The 24,034-nt window shown below is 35.3% G+C and overlaps 1 protein-coding gene across 9 annotated transcripts in view; it reads right to left on the bottom strand.

The window, feature by feature from the left end:
* Positions 1-13,697, bottom strand: part of LOC118172045 (protein unc-13 homolog A-like) — a 53,813-nt gene extending 40,116 nt beyond the window's left edge. For 4 of the 9 annotated variants that reach the window (XM_035335693.1, XM_035335691.1, XM_035335694.1 and 1 more), the window contains exons 1-5: positions 13,589-13,697; positions 12,197-12,226; positions 8,299-8,398; positions 4,501-4,618; positions 2,674-2,797 (exon numbers count right to left, since the gene is read on the bottom strand). In XM_035335693.1, the coding sequence (XP_035191584.1) occupies positions 2,674-2,797; positions 4,501-4,618; positions 8,299-8,398; positions 12,197-12,226; positions 13,589-13,661 (445 nt within the window). In that variant the 5' untranslated portion in view covers positions 13,662-13,697. Of the gene's footprint in view, positions 1-2,673; positions 2,798-4,500; positions 4,619-8,298; positions 8,399-12,196; positions 12,227-13,512 lie in introns of all 9 variants that reach the window. The other 5 variants (XM_035335692.1, XM_035335698.1, XM_035335697.1 and 2 more) reach the window with 3 other exon arrangements.
* Positions 13,698-24,034: the final 10,337 nt, after the last annotated feature.

The raw sequence follows: 24,034 nt of genomic DNA, 5'->3' as shown, positions 1-24,034 counted from the left end.
CATGGTTAAGGCTTCTGTTTGTGAACATATGTTGAATGCTTCAGAGATTGAACCCCTAGGGGAAAACTCCAGGTTTAACTGATTTCAACAGCTCCTTGTTTGTGCTTGCATTTCTACTTATAGGGGGAAAAAAAGGTACAAAACACAACCACCTGTTTAAATGCCAGCTTCTCAACTTAGCTGTGCTGTTGCTAGGCAAAGAAGTTCAGATGGACAACCCTAAAGTAAGGTAATTAATCAATAAAACTTATTTAAATGTGTATAAACAGTAATGAATACATCTTGAAGATCATCTAATTCCAACACTCCTGCTATGGGCAGGAATATTTTCCTTTAGATCAGGTTGCACAAAGCCCCATCCAACCTGTATCCCTTATGTATACATATATCCAAATTTTATTACTGTGAATTTGATTATAGAATTTTAAATGAGATCCTCATTTTCCTTAGTAGTCTTTTAATAGAGTTTAGTCTAGATGGCAGTGGTCAAATGAACACCTTACTGCTACCACAAGTAAGGTTAGCTCATACTTTTAGAAAAAAGCATCCATGAACAAACTACACATTAGTTCTAAGCTATATGCATATGCAAACTATGCGTTAAAGCACTTCTCCAACACTACATAGAATGCTTCAAGTCTGCATGAAGCTATATTGTCAGAGAAGCATGTAGGCCTCTAATTTCAACTGAATGCATTACATTGTTCTGCAGATGACGTATCTGGCATTCTCAAATAGGCAACTATCAGGAAAGATGAAGAGAAAATACAGTCTTTAACTTTCCAATGGAATTTGGCCTAACAAAATATTGTACCCATTCTAACAGTCAAAGACAGATTCTCTGAAACTGAAAGTCATTCAACAGAATAAGCAATCAAAATGTAATGACTCAGTTAAACTCCCCGTAGAAGATAAATATGTGTCTTCCTCAATACCTGAGACATAACGCTCTTAAATGCTTCATCCGCACAGAGAACTACGGTGTAACAGTGACCTCTACAGGATTTCTAGGGCACTCAGTGTCTAGAGTTCCAAGGAACGTCTGTATAATATTATTTCTCACAAATTTATTTGTCAAGAGTACAGGAACTTAAAACATGACACTCCTGCTAGGTAGCAGTCTAAAGTCAGTAGCAACCTGAATTTACAGCTTGTAAACATGCAATTAGGGCAAGTTTCTTTAACAGACATCCACCAAGTTTCTATGTAGCAAAACTATGTAAAGAGACATTTTAACCATTTTACTGATTCAAAAAAACGTTCCAAAAAGAACGTGTGGTGCATAGAACATGTCAATTGTACCATGTTTTCTCAATTTATAATAGCTGTTTTACTTTTACTGTACACATTGTCCTTTTCTGTCACCATCTTTATAAACCACAATTTCTTTGTACTACTGTTCTGGTTTTGTACTTAAAGACTGTCTTTTCAAGGTATGTTTACTTTCCATCATGTTTAAAAGAAATAAGCTGGTCTCATAAGTGGGAATAATTTAGGACAAGGCACATATGAATAGCAAGGAAGCAGTTCCTACATACCAACCTCAGTTTTCAGAGGACTGAAAATTATATATGGCTGCTAGAGAAAAAAAAAAAAAAAAAAAAAAAAAAAAAAAAAAAAAAAAAGCACAGAGCATAAATAAGGCTTAAGTTAACTTTTAAAATGCTCTTTTCTTTGCTAAAATAGTACTAGAGTTATGTACACACACACACACACACACACAAGGCCTGTTGGTGACTCAGGAATCCAAAAGAGTTCATAGTTGCACTGTGAAAACGTATACAATCTATCAGATGAATTCTATCAGATGGAGTATCTCTCCTGTTAAGAAAGGCTGAGAGAGCTGGGGATGTTAAGCCTGAAGAAGAGAAGTCTCTGGGGTGACCTCACTGCAGCATTTTGATACTTAAAGGGGACATATTAAAAAAAAAAAAAAAAAAAAAAAAAAAAAGAGAGAGAGAGAGAGCAACTTTTGCTAAGTCAGATAATGATAGGACAAGAAGGAATATTTTTAAACTAAAAGAGGAGAGACAGATTAAATGTTAGGAAGAAATTCTTCACTCGGTGATGAGGCACTGGAGCAGATTGACCAGAGAAGTTGTGGATGTCCCATCCCTGGAGGTGTTAAGACCTCGTTGGACAAGGCCCTAGGCAATCTGATCTAGTAGGCGCCATCCCTGCCCATGGCAGGGGGATTGGAACTAAATGATCTTTAAGGTTCTTTCCAACCCAAGCCCTTCTATGATTCTGTTAACATGAGTTTAGTCAAACATCCAAGATAACTTCTTTGCTCTAATCAGCATTAGCTGTATCAGTGTATTCAATTTTAGACCATGCAATTCAAAATATGAAGTATTTATTATCTAGTAGTGTCTGCTTTAAGGAAGCATATTTCTTTCTGTAGCTCTGCAATCCACATATGAATGAACATTAAACAGCAAAATGATTTGTGTGGCTTCTCATGGGAACTAACTCTGATTCTCTCATTATTTACAAATGTTTCAGTAATTAATAACTGAAAGTCGACAGAAAAATTACCTTTTCACATTCTTTCAGGAACTTAAAGTAGAACAGAATGGTTGGAGAGCTGGTATTGAAAGAAACTTCTTAGTGCATTAAGTTCCTGATTATGATATTTATAGATGTTTCCCCACACCCCCATCTTTAACTCACCAAATGGTAATGCAAAGTAGACATCCAGTAAGATCTCATGTGAAGTTGGTGTTCTTGTGCCTTGAATCTCACTTCCATTTTTTATTATTTCAGAATGCAAAGTCCACCAGGTACCTGGACCTTCCTGGAAAAATATTCTGTAAGATGCCTGCATAGGATTTAATGCATTATCCACTTGTTCCCAAATCAAATTTCCCTTAATTCAATGGGAGGCTGTAACACCAAAAATCTTAGAATCCATTCCAGACAGCATAGACAAATCCATATTAAGATGATAATTATGATGCAAGAATTATAAATATTAAAAGCTACCCTTATGACCAGAGACTTTCAGTTACCCTTTAAACTGGTGTCAAACAAGCACATTTTAGCAAGGCTGAATGGTCAATAACATGCTAATAACCAAAAAAAAAAAAAAAAAAAAAAAAAAAAAAAAAAAAAAAAAGCAGAGCTGAAGCAACTCTCCCTTATATTCTTACAGACCATAGTAGAACTGCAGAGTTGAGATGAACAGGATACATAACTAAGAAAGTTCATCAGTAACCTAATTATAAATGGAGGCTCAGAGAGTCTGAAGAAATTAAGACTTTTACAACCTTGTTTAAAGTTTCTGTGTTAACTGATAAGCCACAATCACCACATCAGCAAGTCATAACTCAACAGCTTGGGGCCTCAGTGGTTCTTGGCAACTGTGAAACGGAGCAACTTCTAATTTAAACAGGAGTTACTTGCTCTATACCCATCCTCTCAAGAATCAAAATGTCATTTCAATGTATATATGAATTAGTTCCTACAAAGAAATGGCTATGGAGACTGAAGGGATATGTTATAAGGAAGAGATTTTCTGATTTCCTCTCCATTTACTCCATTATCCAATTTACTTTATCAATTGCATTTTAAAAGAATAAATAAAGAGGGGCAGATAGATTACAAGGCAAACATTTTTATTTGCAAAGAAAAGGTGAAGTGGAACTCTCAAATGATAGACTAAATCAATCTTCCTAAATTCAGAGTGGTTTTTTTTTTTTGTTTGTTTGTTTGTTTATATATATATATATATAGACCCCATGAACTATGTGGATGAAACAGATGGGTGTGAGAATCGTTGAGTATTAGAATAAGGCATCTCTTCTAACTTTTTCACACTTCAGACTGTTTCACAGTTCTTGCACATTACTTCAATGCTTCCATGCTCCTGAAAATCCTTTTTCTTGATTTTCTAGCCTGAGAACAACCACACTTACTCTGGTGGCTAACTGCGACTATGTTGAATATTTCATAACTCTTGGGATCTACCCGTTTTCTCCACTCATCCTTCTGTGTTCTCATTGTACTATTTCTTTCTTCATTACCACAGAGCAAATTTGTGTTTTCCTCTTTGACACAGCAGCCAATTCCCTTGAGATAGAATAAGTTTTTTTTTTTTTTTTCTTTTCTTTTCTCTCCCACATTTTAATAGAGATTTACCCAAAGTCACACTATGAAGAGCCAAGGCCAAGAACCACAATTTGAAATTCCCTGGCTCAAAACCCATAAACTGAACCATCTCTGCTTCTCTAATAATTAGAGTACAAATGAACTCTAACCTACTTACTGAATTATACCTGACTCAGTGTGTGAGCCAGTTCTCCAGGGTATACATGGCTAATTGACATCAGTTGTCACTGAGTCACATGTGCACTATGCCTCAGTATTACACACTGAAGCAACTGAGATTATAAATTTACATCAATTATAAGTGTCATTACACTAGTCTGGGAGACTAAAAATTAGAAATTCATTAAGTTTTACTCATTTGCGTTATATTTCCACAGAAGGTCGACTTACATCTGTTGCATGCTCCACAGCTGCAAGGGGAATCCATAAAATTCCTAAAATGCTATCCCAGAGCAAGCCTTTCTTCCATAGCTCTATAGTGAAGCCCTTTTCATCAGCACTGATTTCACTAAAAACAATGAATACACAAATCATTAAACTGAAAATACAGGCTCATCTACTCCATCATAACACAGAGTTAGTGATTTACAGTATATACAGAGGGGTACGATATACAGCACAGTATAGTCATAAAATGCAAAATAGAGTCATGATGTAGACATTAGACTGGACATTGTTCAAAACTACTTTTTACAAATGGATGAGGACAATTCTGCTGGAAATATGTGGCACAATTGCCAGTCATCAGTAGCCTTATTCTGCTACATGATTTGGAACTACTGGATATAACCCAAAAAGAATACAGGACCAGGAAGTGCATTTAGCTCAGGTTCTTCTGAGCAGCTTCTGCATATGAGTTTTCCAGTAGCCTCCACAGGACACTAGTTTCCTCAAGACAGCCCTAAAGAATCTGCATTCTCAAGATCCACCAAAACTAATATAAGTGCAGGAGTAAGATAAAATAGCTGATCTTTGGTAGGTGAGTTCTTCAGTGAAAGTAGGATTCACGATCATTTTTAACATAAAACTCATAGGAATATTCTTAATGAATTAAGGGTTGACAATGTTGCCCATGATGTTGCACACACTGTCAATCCATATGGACCATCAGCTTCAGCTAAGAGTAATTTACAGTGGTATGGGAAAAAATTACATCTTCCCTCATAACAGCAAACAAAAGCAAAAACATCCCAAAGAGAAGGAACAGAAACAATCTCCTACAGGGAAGTAAGTCAGTTCCTAGTATCTTGTTTTCATGGTAAAAAAGACAAGAATAAAAGATATTTGGAACTTATTGCCATCATCAGAATTGAGAAGTTGCACTGTAGAACAATGCAATGTACAACAGATACAATGGCAAAACTGCTCTCAACTTCAAGAGTTGCTGCTCCTATCTCTATAGTTGCTGCTCCTATCTCTTTTTATTCTATTTATAAGATGCACACACTTTATTACTAGCTGGTTTTGAATGTGAGCCAAAACAACAACAACAACAAAAACATAGCACAACCTTATTTTGCAGGATTTTAAAGCTAAATTTTAGCAGGACATATGACTCACCCATGACATTGAACTAAAATTGTGAGAAGTGTAAATTATTTCCTCATAGTATCTGTCATTTCTTTATATTTTAATATAAACAATTACATACCAGCTCTGTAAATATGAATAAAGTAGGCATTGTCTGCTGCTGTGACTGATGGTATGTAGTCTCTGTTGGAATTAAATTTACTTAGTAAAAGTAATCTGATTTGTGTGGTGTATTACTATATATTTATAGGTATCAGGAAAACAGCAAATGAAATCTGAGAAGAGCAAAGGGTGCCACTCTTGAGACGAGTACTGAACTCACCATATCATGCTGTTGTCAAAAACACTGTGTTGGATGCCTCAATGTCTAATTTTCTACTGCACTCGTGCAGTTAAATAGGTAGAGAGATTTTTGTAGAGAGCTTGACTCTTTACAAATATGTTAAGGAACGAGTGAAACCTGCATATTCAGAACTTAAAGTTTTTGTTTTTGTTGTTTGTTTTGTAAGAAATGAGTTAGCAGTGCAATGGAATAGGTTCGTCCTCATCCCCCACCCCACCCCCAACTGTACTATAACAGGCAGAAAGGGAGAGTCCTTATAAAATAGACAACAGCATGACTTTATAGTACAAAGTCTATATAAGTGTATTTTTATAGTACTTTTTAAACATTTGTCAGGTTATAAATTTAAGCAGTAGATAGAGCTACAGCAGGCATGTAAATTATTTCCTCCAACTTCTAATTAGATTTGGTTGTTTCAGTGCATGCTGGCAAATTGGTTTATGGTTATATTAGTAATAAACTGGAAACTTAAAAATAATCCTAATAAATTGCTCATTCTCATTGATGTCATAGAACACTCATTTATGTACATTATGAATGAAAGCAAAGCAAATATAAAACAAAAAAAAATGATGTTCTAACACATTTTTCAGGAAAATTTAAAGGACATGTTACATTTTAGGTTATTTTTAATTGCCTCCTTCACTCAAAGGTGATGAATAGGGTAATTGCTGAAATTTACCTGTTGATCTTCCTGATACACTATTACCTTGCCACCCAATACTCTCCCAGTGTTTTATAAAACTTTTATGTCCAGATTAATAAAGTGTCAGAAAATCATATTGACACAACGTTAGTGTACGTTAGAAAATGAGAATCTTTTTCAACAAGCTACAGTTGCAGTATAACTTTATAAAGGCTAGATATTCATATTGATATTAATTTTTCTCATTATTTTCGAAGACAGATAAGCTACTCCAGTTTGGATAATTTAAGATGCAGCTCTGAACAGTCTGCTAGAAAAACCTGATGACTGGGAAGCAGAGGAGGAATTAGCCCCAGATTAAGATTAGTTTTACATGGTTGGAAGCCAGCCTTTTTGAATACCTCTTTGATATTCCATTACTCTAACCATAAAATGTCATGCAAAGAAGGTGTAAATATTGGCTTAATGTAAATAAAAACTGTTCCATCTTAGTCTTCAATTAAAGCAAGCTGATATTCTGTAACAGTTCTCAGTTGCATGACATCAGGAAAAAACTTCAAATTTAATAACTCCAGGATAAAATTCCAATGAAGCTAAGGACATCAAGTGAGAGTAAAAGCACTATGAAATAATATTGATTTACATGAAATATCTGTGAAGCAGAAGAAAAAAAGGATGGAGATTTTAGCAATGTCACCGTTAATATAGAATAAAATTAAATTTTATTGGGTTACTCCAAATAATGTTACATGTAGAGCCTGTCAAAAGATACTTATAGTTTTTAATAATCAGTAAATAGAGTAAAAAATTTCAAAATATTCTATGACAAAACACAAAAACATTTGGATAAAATATGTGAGAACAACTTTAAAGAATAAAGCCAAATAGTGTTTAATTCTGTAAAAATATTTCAACCAACTCTACCCTATCAGTTTCCACAAAGAGCATGTGGTGACAAAGATTTATGCAGGGAGAAAGGAGGGAATAAAAAGCACGGGAGAATGGACAGAAAAATAGTAGTAAATGCATATTTATTGTTCTTAAATACTGAGATAGTGGGGTAGCCTCATTAACTGCTTTGAAATTTTCAGTTAAAAGTAGGTTTCATCAAAATGTCAGTCAGTGTGTACATGCTTGGACCTTCTTGGGCAGTGAGATTCTAGAAGCTATATAAGGTTTTGGAGAAAAGAGAACAAAAATGAATAACAAGATGGAGACGAGTTAAGAAGACAAAGATATACAGAATGAAATGAAAAATGATACAGGTCAGTAAAGAAACTACCTACATATGCTGTTAAATATATTAAATGGAAAGAACACGTGAATCACAGAAGGAAATATGAGAAAAATAGAAATCAAGTTACATGAGAATCAATTTGAGATGTCTTACTTCTTATTCCTGTATTCCTAAAATATGGCACAGAATTAAAGAACCTAGAGACAAATATTTTCTTTCACTTGTTGGCTGCTGGCCTTTATCTGTTATGTGGCTGAATAACTTTGCTTTGTTCCTTAGAACTTGCCTGGCACCTTCTCTGAGCTGGGTAATTTTTCCTTTGCTTTTGCTGATTGTATGATGTCTCAGATATTATCAACTGTTCTAAACTATCCTATCCAAATACAGCAAAGATGCAAAACAGCCAGTTGATATGAATCTGCTGTTACTTACAACATGAAGTCCTGTTCCCAGGAAGGTTCACTTCCTCTTCTGTCTATTGTAGTGCTTTTCAAATTATGGACTTTCAAAACAACATAGGTATTGAATGCATCTGAAAAAGTAGTAACAAGAACATTTAGTTACAGACCTATTTATTTTTCTTCTAGAAGACATTCAGCTCCAAGGTTATAGAGGTTTAACTCTTAAATCATCAAACATTCAAAGATGCCTCTCAAATATGTGGATTTGAACAAGGAAATCCATATTAATTATGAGATTATAACAGGAAAATCCCTGTACATTACAGGTAGGAGAGAACATAATCCTACACGTGAACAAGTATTTTAGGGGATCAGCTTCCAGATATGTCTTCTCATATTACTTATCAGTTTCTCCGTTAGATTTTACATGAAACCAACTTGCATACCCTCTGCAAATTTTCTTTGGCTTTCAAGTGATATTGTAATGGGGAATAGCTATTTAACTTATGTGCAATTAATGTGAGACCACAAACTTGTAGCAATGCAATTCCATCACATCTTTTGTCTGTGGATCTAGTTTTGTCTGTAGTTGCGACTGCAAACCGGTCTTCAAGTGCTGTCCCCAACTGAACTCACTCTGGTAAATATTATTGCAAATGCACTGAATTAATATTTTTAAAATAGGACCTGAACAGCAGAAATAATAGAACTGAAAATTTTTCAAACTGCCTGAAAATATCACTGAAAAAAGCAAAAGAACTACTCTGCCTTTTAGGGCCCATTTTGGTTTAACCCCAACAGGCAGCTAGGCACAACATAGCTGCTCTCATCCCCCATGGTGTGATGTGGAGGAAAAACAGAAAGGTAAGTGAGAAAACTCATTGACTTGAGATAAAGACTGTGAGAAAAATCTCAAATAATTTTCTTCAGACAGGATCTTCTGTGAAGCTATTTTATTCACAATTGCAATGGAGGGCGTCCTGTCAATCAGGAGCACATTTTAGTAAACAAAGCATAACCTTTTATTCCCTATTACCCAACGCGTGATCACCTCCCCTGTTTCCTTATTGGCTGAGTGCTACAGGTTCACAAGCTACTCGACAATCCTCTATACCATATATGTACAATTTTTCTGTTTTTCAGCCCTTTAATTTCTCCTTTCTTATGTTTTGAGAACTTGTGATCTTTGTTTTACTGTTCTCACACTGCTCATCCTCTTTTTCTCAAGCTTCCACCTTATTTTGGAACAGTGAGGCCTTCTACTGTCTACTTATCTCCTTCGCATTTCTCCTTATTATGACTACACAACTACCTTGGAATACAGAAAAATAATTCTCTACTGCAAAAACACAATTTTGTTTCTCACAAAGACAGCTTGAGACAAAGACAGCTACAGGTCAAGCAAAAGCATTGCAAACAAGCAAAGCAAAAGAAGGAATTTGTTCACTACTTCCTATCAGTAGGCTGATGTTCAGTCACTTCTAGGTAAGCAAGACTCATGGATAACAGTTTCTTGGGAAGACAAATGCTATAAGTCTGAATGTCCAGCCCCTTCCTCTTTCTTTACCCTGGCTTTTATTGCTGAGCTGGATATATGTTATAGAACATCCCTTTGGTCATTTTGGGTCAGCTGTGTTGGCTGTGTCCCTCTCCACTTCTTGTGCACCTCCAGCCTCTTTGCTGTCAGGGCAGCAGGAGAAGCAGAAAAGTCCAAGTCTGTGTAAGCACTGTTCTGCAATGACTGAAATATAGCTGTGTTATCACCACTATTCCCATCAAAAATCCAAGACAGAAATAAAAACAGTGACCAGTGTTGTTTTCTATAAGACACCAATCTCCTCAAATACATCTTTGTTCTTACTTTGAACAAAATATTGACAAAGTCAATATTTAGAAGTCAGATTTAGAAGTCTTTTGGCTTGTTTTTGAAAAATTGTGTTAACGTATGATTCACCGTGTCCTAGTAATCTTCCTGCTTACCTGAGTCAAAAGGTGAAATTTTGTGTTTTATAGTTAGAAAATAGTCATTTCTGGTTTGGAGACTTGCAGCTTAAGTTGTGAGAAATTTTCAAAACAGATTTCCGTTATAATCACTTGTCTGAAAAATAGCAACCTAAAGCCTTTAATTCCAACCATTTGGAGCACCTGCATCTATTTCTAAATGTAAATCAAAAACACAACCTCACCCAAAGTTAAAACTCACTACTTTAAAGGAATACAAATGGTAAGATAGAATAATGAATTAAATTACTACTGAAAACAGTAGCAAATCCTGATTACTTTCCATCTTTCCCCAGGTCCATATCTAGAATAAGAACTAAAGAATTTTCAGTGTCTGTATTATCATTGTTTTCTCTTGCCTGGAACTTTGTAATCTGCCTTTTAAAACTGCTATTTCACCAGGAGTTCCTTGACCTTTTTAGATTTTCCCTGTATCTAGATGTTACCCGCCAGCACTTTACTATTATTTAACCTTCTTCTGCAGATTTCTTTGGAGCTATATCAAGTAACAAAATGTAAAAGCTATCTTCCAAACAAGCAGATATGTAACCTCCTGAAAGAGTAACTGCCAAAAGTGAATGTTACTCAGCTAGTCTGGTAGTATAAAGGAGATGTAGATTTTGTAAAGGAAAAATAAAAAATAAAAAAATGTTTCCACAAAGCCATTACTGCAACTCCCAACTTTTTGGTTGTCAAAAATGGGGGTGTCTGGTGCAATGCTGTGCAGGAAAAGGAAGAGCAGCTTGTGCCTTTGCTCATATTTTTAACTTTCAATGCAAAACAGAGAAAAGCATCTTTATGGCAATTTACACAGAGGAGCAAATCAGGAGAATCTAAGAGTTTTGAGAAACATAGGGCGATGTCAGCACCATACTCAGTCACCATCTGCATAAATTTCTACCCCCAAAGACCAATTATCAGAGAATACACCATTCATTTAACAAGTCTTCTACAGAATAAGGTAATTGTGTAAAGATATTAACTTGTATCAATTAATCCAGTTTGACAATCATTTGTCACCTCTGAGCACAAATAAAAGATCTGCTGAACACCACAGAACAGTTTGATTGTATGAGCATATTAATGAAGTTTCTTCTGTCTGTACTTGATACACATACTCAGAGCATACTGTGAAGAACAGCTACTTCAAATTTGAAGAATCAAGATCCCAGAAAGCAGCTTAACCTGTGCTACTTCAGGTTAACTTTCTTTAATCCAGTTAACTTTGAACAACTTGCAGGGGTCACTTAAACATATTAACCAGACAACTGCTGGCATATTGTTGCACTGATTAGGTTCTAGTTCTCAGGAGAAGCTGCTATAATGATTTATTCATATCTTGAAGAATCTAAAAAAATCTAGTTTACCGATATGTGAGAAATCTCTGGCTAAGTTTGGATATATATTTCCAAATATATATATATATTTCCTATTTCTTGCCTAAATCTTGGTCCTAGAGGCAGATTTAGAGCATCCTGTGCAGCTTGATTTTGCTCATGTTTATTGACTAGGGCCTATACTTGACCTACATAACTGCTCATCGGTTAGGTATGTCCTCCCACCTGCTTTTTCCTCACTGGGAAAATTCAGACACTCCTCCACCTGGGAAGCTAAAACACTGCACTCTTTGTAATAAAAGTTTCTCTTGACCCATGTATTTAGGTCAAGTTGTGTAAAATTGCTTTTAATTGGAAATATCTTTAACACTTGTTTGAGAGACAATAACAATTAGCAGCTGAAAATAACAGACTAAGAGTCTAATCTTTTTTGTTAATTTGATCTTTAGAACACTTCCTCATTTGTTTGGTGAGGAACTCTTGATGACATGCATATTAGTCTTCCCAGGTTTAAATGATTTGTTATGATACACACGTGCATTTTCAAGGAAAATAAAATAAAGCACAAATGAAAAGGGAAATCAGACTTACCAGCTGCTTTATCCAGCCTTCCTTTTTTCACTATAAAAAAATGAAATAATTGTATTCATATCATACAATGACAGCATTTACCAAAAAATTATTAAAAATCTAAGGGATTTCAGTGGTTTTAAAAAAAAAAAACCATAAGCAAAAATGAAAGCATCACTCTTACAAATGTAAAGACCATTGTGATAATATCATTTCTTACAATAAATTGGGAAAAATGTAGAAAGTTTTTACAGCTTACAGAAACTTAGTAAAAACTTGGATACAATACAAAGGGCAGAACAGAAACAAGGTAACTAGGGAGGATCACATACTAGCCATCACTTCATAATGCTAGTTCAAAATCCTTCTCAACAACAGAAGTTACAGAAGGCAGTTACAGTTCACAGTTCACATAATCTAGTGTCTAGAATCCTATAGATTATTTTTTTTAAAATATGTATATAGTATTTACCTATTAGAAAAGACACGCTGTAGTAAACACCTTACCAAGTTAACATTTCAAATCCTGACTTTTTACAGGTTTTAAATTCCACTCTGTAGTGTAACTTCCATTGTGGAAGAATACCCTGGAGCCAATAGGATTGTGATTCATATAGATTTTCCTAAGTATGATAAGCTGGTCATTATCTTAGATTGCATATGACTATTAAACATCATTAAATTTAAACTTCTAAACAAGATGATTATTTTTTCCTGGCATATCACTGCATATAAGACAGTTCAGTTCAATTTGAATGAAACACTGCAGCCCAACAAAAATTAAGCCTGCTTTAAGAGTATATTTATGCAAATTATGTATTTCACTGTTACACTTATAACCTAGAAAATGCCAATAAATAAGAAAAACAGCAAAACTTCAAGTCCATAGCTTTACGTGACAAAGGTTCCTATAGCTTACCATTCTCTTCTGACTCCCTCCCCACTTGCCTGTTGTCTACCCTCTTTTTCTTTATTCTTGCTTTCACTTGTCCCTAAACATTCTTCAGTATTCTGTGGAGTGGCATTACATTTGGAGAATGTCTATCTGACAACTTGGGTAATTCCACTGTGTTTTACATTCTGAGAAAACTTTAGATTTCAAGGAAAATAGGGAGAGACCATCAAACTGTTGCTCCAAATACTGCCGCAGCTCAGCTGCACTGCAAAAGTGCAGAATTTACACACTGTTCTTGCTAGACTTCAATTGAAGGAAGCACTACAAGAAATACTCCCAATCACTTAAACCACTAATAAGCATTTACAGTCTACGAAGATGCTTCTAATAATCACCTACTAAACGTTACATTATTGAAGGAGCCTGTAATAGAAAAACCTACCTTTTATAGAGAGAAGTTCCATTCCAGTAGAAAGATGATGTTAAAGGAAAAATTATTTATTTTATTTTTTCTTTACAAAAGGAAGAGAGAAAGTTTGGCTTGGTGGAGATTAAATCACTCTCTACCTCTTGTTTCTTCACTGCAGGCATGTGTTTCACTTTTCCTACGTGCTCCTCCCATGTTTTACATGGAGGAAAGCCAGCCAATTAAAGGACCAATTACAAAGAAAGACAAATGACAAATTCTTTCTGCTTCAATAAACGCCCAGAAATGGAAAAAGAAAGGAGAAATATTACAATTGTTTCCTCACCCTCATTTCCTCAACTTCTATCTGCTGTATGCAGCTGTCTCTAGTCTAAATAACATTCCCGAATGCCATCTTCATCTGGCAATAACAACCACTGCAGCTATTTTATTAGCAACATACTTTGTTATTTCTTAACCTTACATTTTAATATTTTCAAAACACTGGAAGTGGAATACAGAAGGTTTGATCTTTTACACATGGATTCCCACAGTCAGAACTTTTATTTTACTGTATTAGCTATAGCTAAGCACGAATAGGCTTAACTTTCTAAAACAAATACCAATATTACAGACCAAAACAAGCTGCATTTTAATATACTACATGAACTTCTAACTTTGTTGCTCAACTTTATTTTTCACATGGTCCTGCACCTGGGGCACAACAACCCCAAGCAGCGCTACAGGCTGGGAGATGTGTGGTTAGAAAGCTGCCAGGCAGAGAAGGACCTGGGAGTAGTGGTTGACAGTCGGCTGAATATGAGCCAGCAGTGTGCTCAGGCGGCCAAGAAGGCCAACAGCATCCTGGCTTGCATATGAAACAGCGTGGCCAGCAGGGCCAGGGAAGTGATTGTCCCCCTGTACTCGGCTCTGGTGAGGCCACACCTTGAGTACTGTGTTCAGTTTTGGGCCCCTCACTACAAGAAGGACATGGAGGTGCTTGAGAGAGTCCAGAGAAGGGCAACGAAGCTGGTGAAAGGTCTGGAGAACAAGTCTTAGGAGGAGTGGCTGAGGGAGCTGGGATTGTTCAGTCTGGAGAAGAGGAGGCTCAGGGGCGACCTTATTGTACTCTACAGGTACCTGAAGGGAGGATGTAGCGAGTTGGGGGTTGGTCTATTCTCCCACGTGCCTGGTGACAGGATGAGGGGGTATGGGCTAAAGTTGCACCAGGGGAGGTTTAGGTTGGATATTAGGAAGAACTTCTTTACCGAAAGGGTTGTTAGACACTGGAACGGGCTGCCCAGGGAAGTGGTTGAGTCACCATCCCTGGAGGTCTTTAAAAGACGTTTAGATGTAGAGCTTAGGGATACGGTTTAGTGGAGGACTTGTTAATGTTAAGTCAGAGGTTGGACTTGGTGATCTTGGAGGTCTCTTCCAACCTAGATGATTCTGTGATACTCTTGCAACATTAAAATATTTTGCAACAATACTCAAAACACTGAAATCACTAAGAACTGTGACATTTATGACTACTTGTTCAGATTAGTTGGGTTATGTTTTTGTGTGTGTGAGTGTGTGTGTCTAAGTATATATTTCCCACAGACAAGCAATATCTTAAAGTTTTCACTCTCCATCATATTAAAATTTAGCTTTTGATCTTGGGTCTTAAATTCAGAGAGGAAGAGTGTCCTCAGAAGAGAGGAGGGGGGCGTAGACCTTTTGAGTTCAGTTTCTGCTGAGATGCTGTCTGCATTTCAATGAAAGGTGAGGACAGTTCAAAAGAGTTTAATGATGGGAATGTTTAATACGGAAAAGAGAAAAAAGCAGGTTGGGGGGGGGGGGGGAAGGGAGGTAGAATTTATCAGTATTTTTAAATATCTGATGGGAGGTGTAAACCAGATTCTCCTCTTATTGCCTAATAACCAGATTCTCCTGTTATTGCCTAATAACAGGACAAGAGACTGTAGCCACAAATTGAAATTCAATATATCATATACACATTAAAAAAATCATGAAAATCATGAGAGCAGTTTAACCCTGAAATATAGGCTGGCCAGAAAGAATGTAGAGTTTCCACCTTTAGAGATACTCAAAACGTGTGCACAATCCCTGATCCTATTGGAGCAGAAATGTTAAGAGTAAGCTGTTTCAAGATCTGTCTTCCAACCTCAACAATTCTCTGATACAGTGGCCTAAACTGTGTTTAGTATGACAAAATTCAGTGCAGAATTTTATGGAATCTGCGATCACACTGCAGGATGTGCACAGCCTTTATGGGAGGGCAGGGGTACCACAGAAGCGTCAAGTATTTGTTTTAGGATCATGCAACTACGTGATAATGTAAAGTTAATTATTTTTCAATTTTGCATTTTAGAATAATATGCTTGCACTTATCTTCTGAATTCTATTTATTCTGAAGAAGTCTCCCAGAGCTAGATTCCCACCTTACGCAAACAATGCAGTTTCACTGAACTTAACAGATCTAGTCTAGTGTTAACTGGCTGAAAATCTAATCCTGAGCTTTTATATGGGTCAAAATTTAGAAATGTTTACTCAGAACAGAGGTATGATCACTGTTCCCAAGGTTCAGTACAGAGTCTACAATAAGTCTTCACACAAGTCAAAGTCACACAATGTCATCTTTGTATCCTTCTGAATCTGTGCAAACTCGCCTCCTCTTCCCTTCACTCACTTTCTTAGCTATCACAGCCCTTGGTGTGGCATACTGTGACTCTCTTATTCTCAGATGGCGTCTCTCTGCAGCACCCTCAAATATACTTTTCAAAGCAGAATTGTTTTTTTTTTTTTTGCACAACTGCATTTGGCATTTGACAATCACCCACTCATTTTGATATGACTAAAGTGATCATGCAGTTTTCTTATAGCAGTGCTAGTCATTTTTATTCCCATTTGAAGATTAAGACGATGCTTACAAAAAAAAAAAAAAAAAGGAAAATTATGGTTTTATGGTTCGCATATATATTTTTTAAATGTTCTGCCAAATTTTTCCTTCTACAGAGCACAAATATAGGCATATAATTTCAAGCACACAAAAAACACAAAGGATCAACGCAAGCTAGTCTACATTTCCAGCTGGAAAATGATAACTGTGGATTGAGAATAGCATATGTGCAAGTGCTTTCTCACTTGGAAAAATAATTATATTTAACAACAACAACAAAGCACTTAGCTTGAAAAAGCTGTTAGGACAGTGGCTAAGTGGCTATAGAGATGAGAATAGAAGCTGCAGTACAAGAAGCATGTTTCACTAGCTAATATTTTCAGTAACTCCAAATACCTTATTAGCCATGCCTTCCCCAATGTTTTCCTCCTCCATTTTATCATTTCTTATTTAATGCCTGATATTTTACTACATACATATACTACATATATACACATATATACATATGTATATATTTATATACATATATACACATATATATACTACATATATATTTACATATATGTACTGTAAGCTGACTTTAGTTAAAATGTCCCAATATTGCAGATCCATATGAAGAATCAAGAATTCAGGAAGACATTAAAAGAATGAATAGAATTGTCTTGTGTTTCTAGCTAAAATGTATAAAAACTGTCTATATTTCCACCCCATTTCAATAGCAGAGAATAATAAGGTACAGTGCTTTGTTTAAAGATGTGTCACTTGATACTTTGCATTGTTGAGTGTTCTGCTTCTGAAAGATGTATGTAAATCTGTTTTGTTTTTAAAAGAGTTATATTTCCTTCTTCGTGATTACATAACATTAGCAAATCGAAACCTTCAAGCATCAAAAGCAAAGAGATTTCAGTCTTATGATTTACCTACTTGGCATCAAAACTACACATTGTTCTTCGCAGGAAGTTCTTCCTCTACAGGATACTTGTAATGCAACAAATATGGTCCTGAACACATAGTTTCTAATATAGTAAGTTGCAGAGAGAAAAAGGAACAAAGCATGATTAAATACTGATTGCAAAAACATATGAAAAATAACCTCTCAATTCTCACAGAAGAATGAAAACAGACTATTATGATTAAGAATTCTTAGTTATAAGAAAGAATATTAAAAAGAGTACAAAGACGAATTTTTAGCTAAATTTCAGTTATTATTAGAAGTATGGAGTATAGAAGTTTCCTTGCATAATTTACATTTCTATCTGAATATTATGGAGCAACCTTTTATTCTGACATGTTTATAAAGAACATTTGTCTTTGGAACTTCAGCATTTAATCTTTCTTTCTACTGAAATTCCCCCTTGAGAAGAGAGGGAATCTGCTCCTTTACAAATTAATGTGATGACTGAATTTTTCGGCTTATTAACTTTGATCAGTATCTCCTTAGTATCTTCCTAGCATATGAAGCAATACACCAATCACCTCAAAAGATGAGGAGATAAACTGGGGTTTTGGCCTTTCCTTTGAAATCAAGCATTGACTTAAAATAAAATCTAGCGTGAGCAGATTTTTTGTCTATTATGGGAAAATTACACATTCATCAGATCAAATTCAAAAGACAGATATATCATCTTTATTGTGATCATAAAACTAAGCTGAAAACAATGAGGAATTCAACCAAGAGTAAGAAAAATCAGGTTTTCTAGAGTTCTTTTCTACCTTTCAGAAACAGATTCTACATTCCCAGGTAATTACTAATAATTTTCAGGAGATGCCATAAGTGATAGAATGTAGAAACAATGAATTCTAACAAAATATGCTATCAAGAGATGTATCAAAACAACAGGATAAGCAGAAAACCAGTCAGCTGATTTCTGAGCAGAAACTATGAAGCAATATTGAAGATAGGAACTACAAATTAGACCAGCCTGTTCCCTGACTCCTGAAGACAGGCATAAATATGGCTAGGGATAACTGGTGATGTGTTCTGGGCTTCACAACGATCATCTTGATAGTGATCCATTCTATTTACCCTTTTCTGAATGGAAACAAATAAATGGTTTTCCTTACAAACATTTCATGTTGTTAACCAAGTATACAGATACAAATTTTATTGAAATATCTATTCACTAAAGTTTTGGAGATTAATAACAAGAAGTCAAATCACAGTAATAAAAAAGTCCTGAAGTTTTAACACATATGCAAAAAGATGTCTTAGATTTGTATTCAATCTGTCATATACTTTGTAGTCACAGGAGCTAGTAGGTTACGAGGCTAGAAGTAGTTTTATCTGGGAGTTTTTCCTCCCATTCTATTGATGCAAAGTGGTATTTCAAGTAGAAATAAGGTAGGTGCCCATAGATTTCTGAGTTTCTGAATAACTGAACACCTAAAAACAACAAAGTTTTATCATTAACTTTAATTTAGGAGAAAGCTAAATGGATGAGTAAGCCCAGATAAAACATACAGATTTATGTACGAATTTTGCTTGTTAATCTACATTTTTCCTTCCTTAACTACCATTCCATGATGATTGAAAACTATCACCTATTTATGAAACTACATCTGGAATTAACATCTGTACAGTGCTTCAGGATCTTCTCATGAAGAACGCTATTAAAACAGAAACATTTTATTTTACATAAATAAATACTGAATACATACAAATCAAGCCTCGCACCACTATACTGAGAAAAGGATCACATACTTCTGATTACATTCCCTAAGTTTAGGTACTATTCTGACCTATGACCTCTGCCTCATCATTTGAGCAACTGAGGTCATATGGCCCAGAAGGCCTTTGTATAGATGGATCAGAAAAGGCTATGTTAACACAAAGAAATATAAAGCTCAAAACAAACAAGAGCCCAACTTATTTAGTATTCAGCATCTATTTTTAAGTTAACCATGACTATCTAAAGTTTTTATTTTGTTGCTAGCAGCTCTGCTCCTTCGTGTGATTTGTATAGAATTGATTGCTCCTAATTCAAATTCATCTGTGCTCATTATAATTAAGGAAGAATAAGGGTTTCCAAATAAGCTTTGCTCACAAGCAGCCCAAACTCTTCTGCTCAGTCAGTGATTGTTAAAAATACAGGTCTGTTCCCTAGAAAAGGAAATGTTTTCCAGTCTCTTGCATCTCTGTTCCACACATTCACATGCACACACACTTGCTACCTTCATGACTGCTTTTATTGTAGAGACACCTAGTGGAAATTCTGATTTGTTGTGGAGGACAGCAATGCCTGCTCATTCCCAAGTGGTTTTCAGTTGTATTCAGACATATTTACCTCTTTAAACACAATAAATATTTGTCTTGTCACACATACACAAACAAAAAACTAAAATACAGTGCAGTATTTCATACTACATGTGAAAAGTTTGGGATGGAAAAAAAATGTCATTTTTTTCTTAAGTACACACCCAAAGAAAAGAGTAAACATATCTAGTTTTTAATTTTGTTTTAATGACTATAAAAATAGTACCTTGTTTTTATAAAATTTCTTTCTTCGGGACATGGAAGATTATTCATCTTATTCACCAGATTTGGTAATTTTGTCTCTGTATCTCTTCCTAATTATAGATCTGAAATGGGTGCTTATTTTGTCCCCATCGTTTCTATACATACAATCATCCTGATGAATTTGAGATTCAGTGGAGTGTTTGGACCTAGCTAGCTTTCTTTGTGTCAGTGGAATTGTTCTATACGTAAAAAGGTACACCCTTAAGAGAGGAGGAAAAAAAGGTTTCTAGGCAAACAGATAAAAATATGAGTCTTCACTTGACTATCCTGTCATTTAGCAGAATGTTTTCTAACCCAGTCAACCCTGGTAAGTCTCAGGAGCCTAAAATCAGTTGCATGTGTTGCAGATTTCACATTCATGCTATTAAGCATGGAAAATTTTTCAACGCATTGGGACATTCAATGGCTCCATTTAATCTGTATGGGCTCTTGACTTCTCTTTAAAGCTGTAATCTTCTCTTCAACTTGCTTTAAAATATTAGTATTAAAAGAAAAGCAGTGGAACTATAGATAAGTATTTATATCCTGTGTCTGTTTGGAAATATAGCCATATCTTATGTTCATGAATGTTCCCTCTAAAATCAGTATTTCTAAATATCTGTAATAGCTCAGCAGTTCCAGACTTTTTTTTTTTTTTTAAAAATCACTTTGTGTCCTAAAGTCACATTAAAAACAAATTTCCCAGAAACCAAGAGATTTCCTGTCACACTTCTGCAGAAAGACAGTGCAAATAATTTTTTTTCCTCATGGTTTCTCGCATCCCAGGAAAGTGAGAAGCTCCTCGAAACAAATACAGCTCTCATAATTGCCCACATTATAAAACCTTAGAGGAGCAAGACTACAGGAAAAGGTATGGTTATGTTGTTTATTTAAAGGAATTTTTAAATTGGGAAAACTTGTCTCAAAATTTTCATATTGTTTACCATGATAGAGATAAGCATTCCACATTTTTCCTGAGAAACAACAACACAACTTGCAAAAACTAAATCCATTTTGTACAGATAAACTTACAAGGCAAAGCATAAAAATAATTATGGAAATATATATTTTTTTAATAGTTATGAGATGAAAAAAAAGCTAAGAAGGGTGCTTCTACAAGCTTAATCTAGTTCAATATCAATTCCACAATAACAAATCCCATTTCCACATTCTCAGGAAAATTAAGCAATTAGCGTCTTTTTTCTCCATGCTTTCCTCTGGCTCCCTCTAGCGTCTCAGAGTGTATATTACATTTAATGCTCACTAAATAAGCAAAGACTTATTTATTCTTATTTATTACTTATATTTTCAAATGAATGATATTGTGATGCTGCCTTATTGTCGGACCTCGAGGTTATAACATTTCTTATAACATTTCATCTGGAAAACAAAACAAAACAAAAAAACAACGCAACATACAGTTTGCAAATTGTCAATAAGACAGAGATGAAAAGAGGTTGAATTTTGCCATGCTTTAATTCCAGAATATAACAAGTAGAGACTTGTATGATCTGTTTAACCTATGGCAATTGGTGAAATTGTATTTTTTTTTTTTCTCCTCATAAAAGAGTCGATTTAATCAACAGCATCCTTCAGTCTCCAGGAGCACATCCAGTGGTGAACATACCCATAGCTTATCTTTACAAAACAATAGCTCCACTGACATCAAATGTAACATTTTAAATCAATATTTCAACCCAGTATACATAATACTATAAATTCTCACTACTTGACAATTCTTCCCTAATGTAATCTAAGCTAATGCTGTTTCATATTTCCGTACGCAACAGCTCTCAATGTTGTTAAACACTAAGTGCACATACTCATCTCAGAAATATCCCTTGATTGCTAATTGAGAACAGATGAATACTTAAGTTCGTAGAAGTTACTTTGCTGCTCATTCTAACAAAAGGGAAAGTCCTTTGAGGGAGATGAAGATAAGAGAAATGGAGAAATTAGTTGCTGGATTCTAATAACATAAATAAAGACTGAAATTATTATATGGCCCAAAACGTTAATAAATCAGTGAACTGGCATTTTTAATGAAAAATAGATAAGAAACAGGTCTAGTTTGTTTTAAAAAAATAAAATAAATTCTGAAGTTCTTTCTTAGTTTGTGTGTGTGTGTGTGTGTGTGTGTGTGTGTGTGTGCGCTTTTCATCAACAAATTTCAATTTTTATCATAATGAAAGCAAGACTTATTTTTAGCAATTTACAGTTGGGGAAAATAAGATACTGACATAGAAGTTTGCTACATAATGTCTCTGCATAGACCAGTGCCCAAGCCTGCAATGGAACACGACATTTCTGGAGCTAGCACTCATCTAACTCCCCAAGCCATAATAAGCTATCTTCAACAAAACAATCAGAAAAAAATCACACATACAAACCACAAAACCTCCTGTAATAAGTGACTATGTTTAGGTGAAATTGAGTAGTTTTTCTGTCAGACTGAGAATTAGGAAAAGAGATGGAATAAGATGTAAGTATTCTATAACAACATGTATTCCTCAATTATCATTTTTACAACTAGCAACCAATGACTGTTCAATATGATATTGAAGGACCTATGACCCTCTTTGAGCATGAAATATAATTAAGGTGTGTGTGTCAAACAGTGCTAAAATGTACGTAACTGTTTTTCTTATGGGAGATTCCAGCTATCAAAGATTAAGAAGCCTGTCAAAAAATATTTATTTAAGTTCACAGGCAGAATTTGAAATCCCTAAGAAGTTCCAAAGAGCATAAACAATATTTGGTTTATCTATTGGGTTACTTGCTCTTGTACAATTATTTCACTTTCTTCACAAGCCTCTTCTGACTACAAAAACTTGCTGACATGCCAGTTAACACCACTGGCTTTAGAGGGTAAGAATTCTTTTTATTTATTTATTTTTAATAAATTAACTGCTATCAGGGCATTTTGCTTTCAGTGTGACTACTACAGAAATCCCCAGAAGCAAGCCCAGAAAGGAGGTGCCTTTGTAAGCTTTAACATAAGATACTCCATGCCAGTGTCTGCCACTTGTAGTGATACAACCTAACCAGACATCACCGTTTCCACTGGAGACCTATTTTCAGGGTTTACAACTTGCCTGCATAAAATCATTTGTGAAGTAAAGCAGTGTAAGAAGTTTCATCTCTTAAGATTTTAATCTACTAACATTAAAAACAAAAGTCTTCTGAAAGCTGAACTGAAAAACTACTAAGAAGATAAAAGTTTGAGAGAAATGTGTTTCAAAGTTTCATGAGCTTTATAAGCTTATTTTCCTTGTCTTTACTTACCCTTACAAAGTAGCCAATATACGAAGACTATAATTACATATATATTTTTAAAAACATTGCTATTTTATCTTAAAGCAGGTACCTCATGGAAACATTCTTAGTGTAAGCATGAATTTGATATTACCAAAACAGAGACACAGCACATATAAGCCACCATACTAGTTACTGTATTAAAACAGAAAGTTAGTTGTATTAAAACAGAAAAAGTGTGGGCATTGAAGATGTACTTAAACTTCTTTGCACCCTCATCCCTCCCTGTGCATTTCAATACCATTTCAGCAAATTTTAAGCAAGAAAATTCAGGAAGTTGTGTGCTTAGCAACACAAACTTCTAAATAATGATAACTCTCATTATTTTGTTAGCTCAGCTCTAATTAAGTCTTTTGGCAGGAAAGATAAACTCACAGGTGTACGTTGCGGCCTGTCCACGGTGGCTCCTCACAGAACATCTCACAGGCTATAGTTGCTTTACACCTGATACTTGAACAAGAAAAATACAGACTTGTGAACCAAAGGAAACCTCATTCGTTTATTCACTTCTTTTCTCCTGCTCACAACTTACTATAAGTTAACTAAGTTACTATTTTCAAGCGTAAACATTTGAAGCATAGAAGTTTACATGCCTAATGATTGATATCCCCCTCACACGAGGAAGAGCCTAACTCTGCAGCTAACTGCCCTCTCTTACTGAGCCCCCACAGCAGCTGCGGATTCCTACACCTGCTAGAAATTAAGTTTACCCTAGGAGCACCTGTCTGAAGGCTTGCATCGCGGGAGAGCTACCCTCACCTACGGCCGCACCTTCAGTCTGCCGCTGCAAATAGAAATGCTCTTTGTGCCGTGTTTGAAGCAGGACAGACGGTTGAAAAACGACC

Source organism: Oxyura jamaicensis, chromosome 10, assembly GCF_011077185.1.
Source record: "Oxyura jamaicensis isolate SHBP4307 breed ruddy duck chromosome 10, BPBGC_Ojam_1.0, whole genome shotgun sequence".
In the NCBI taxonomy this organism is placed as follows: Eukaryota; Metazoa; Chordata; class Aves; order Anseriformes; family Anatidae; genus Oxyura; species Oxyura jamaicensis.
Note: the sequence above shows the minus strand (reverse complement) of the source record. Positions and strands in the feature narration are given on the sequence as shown.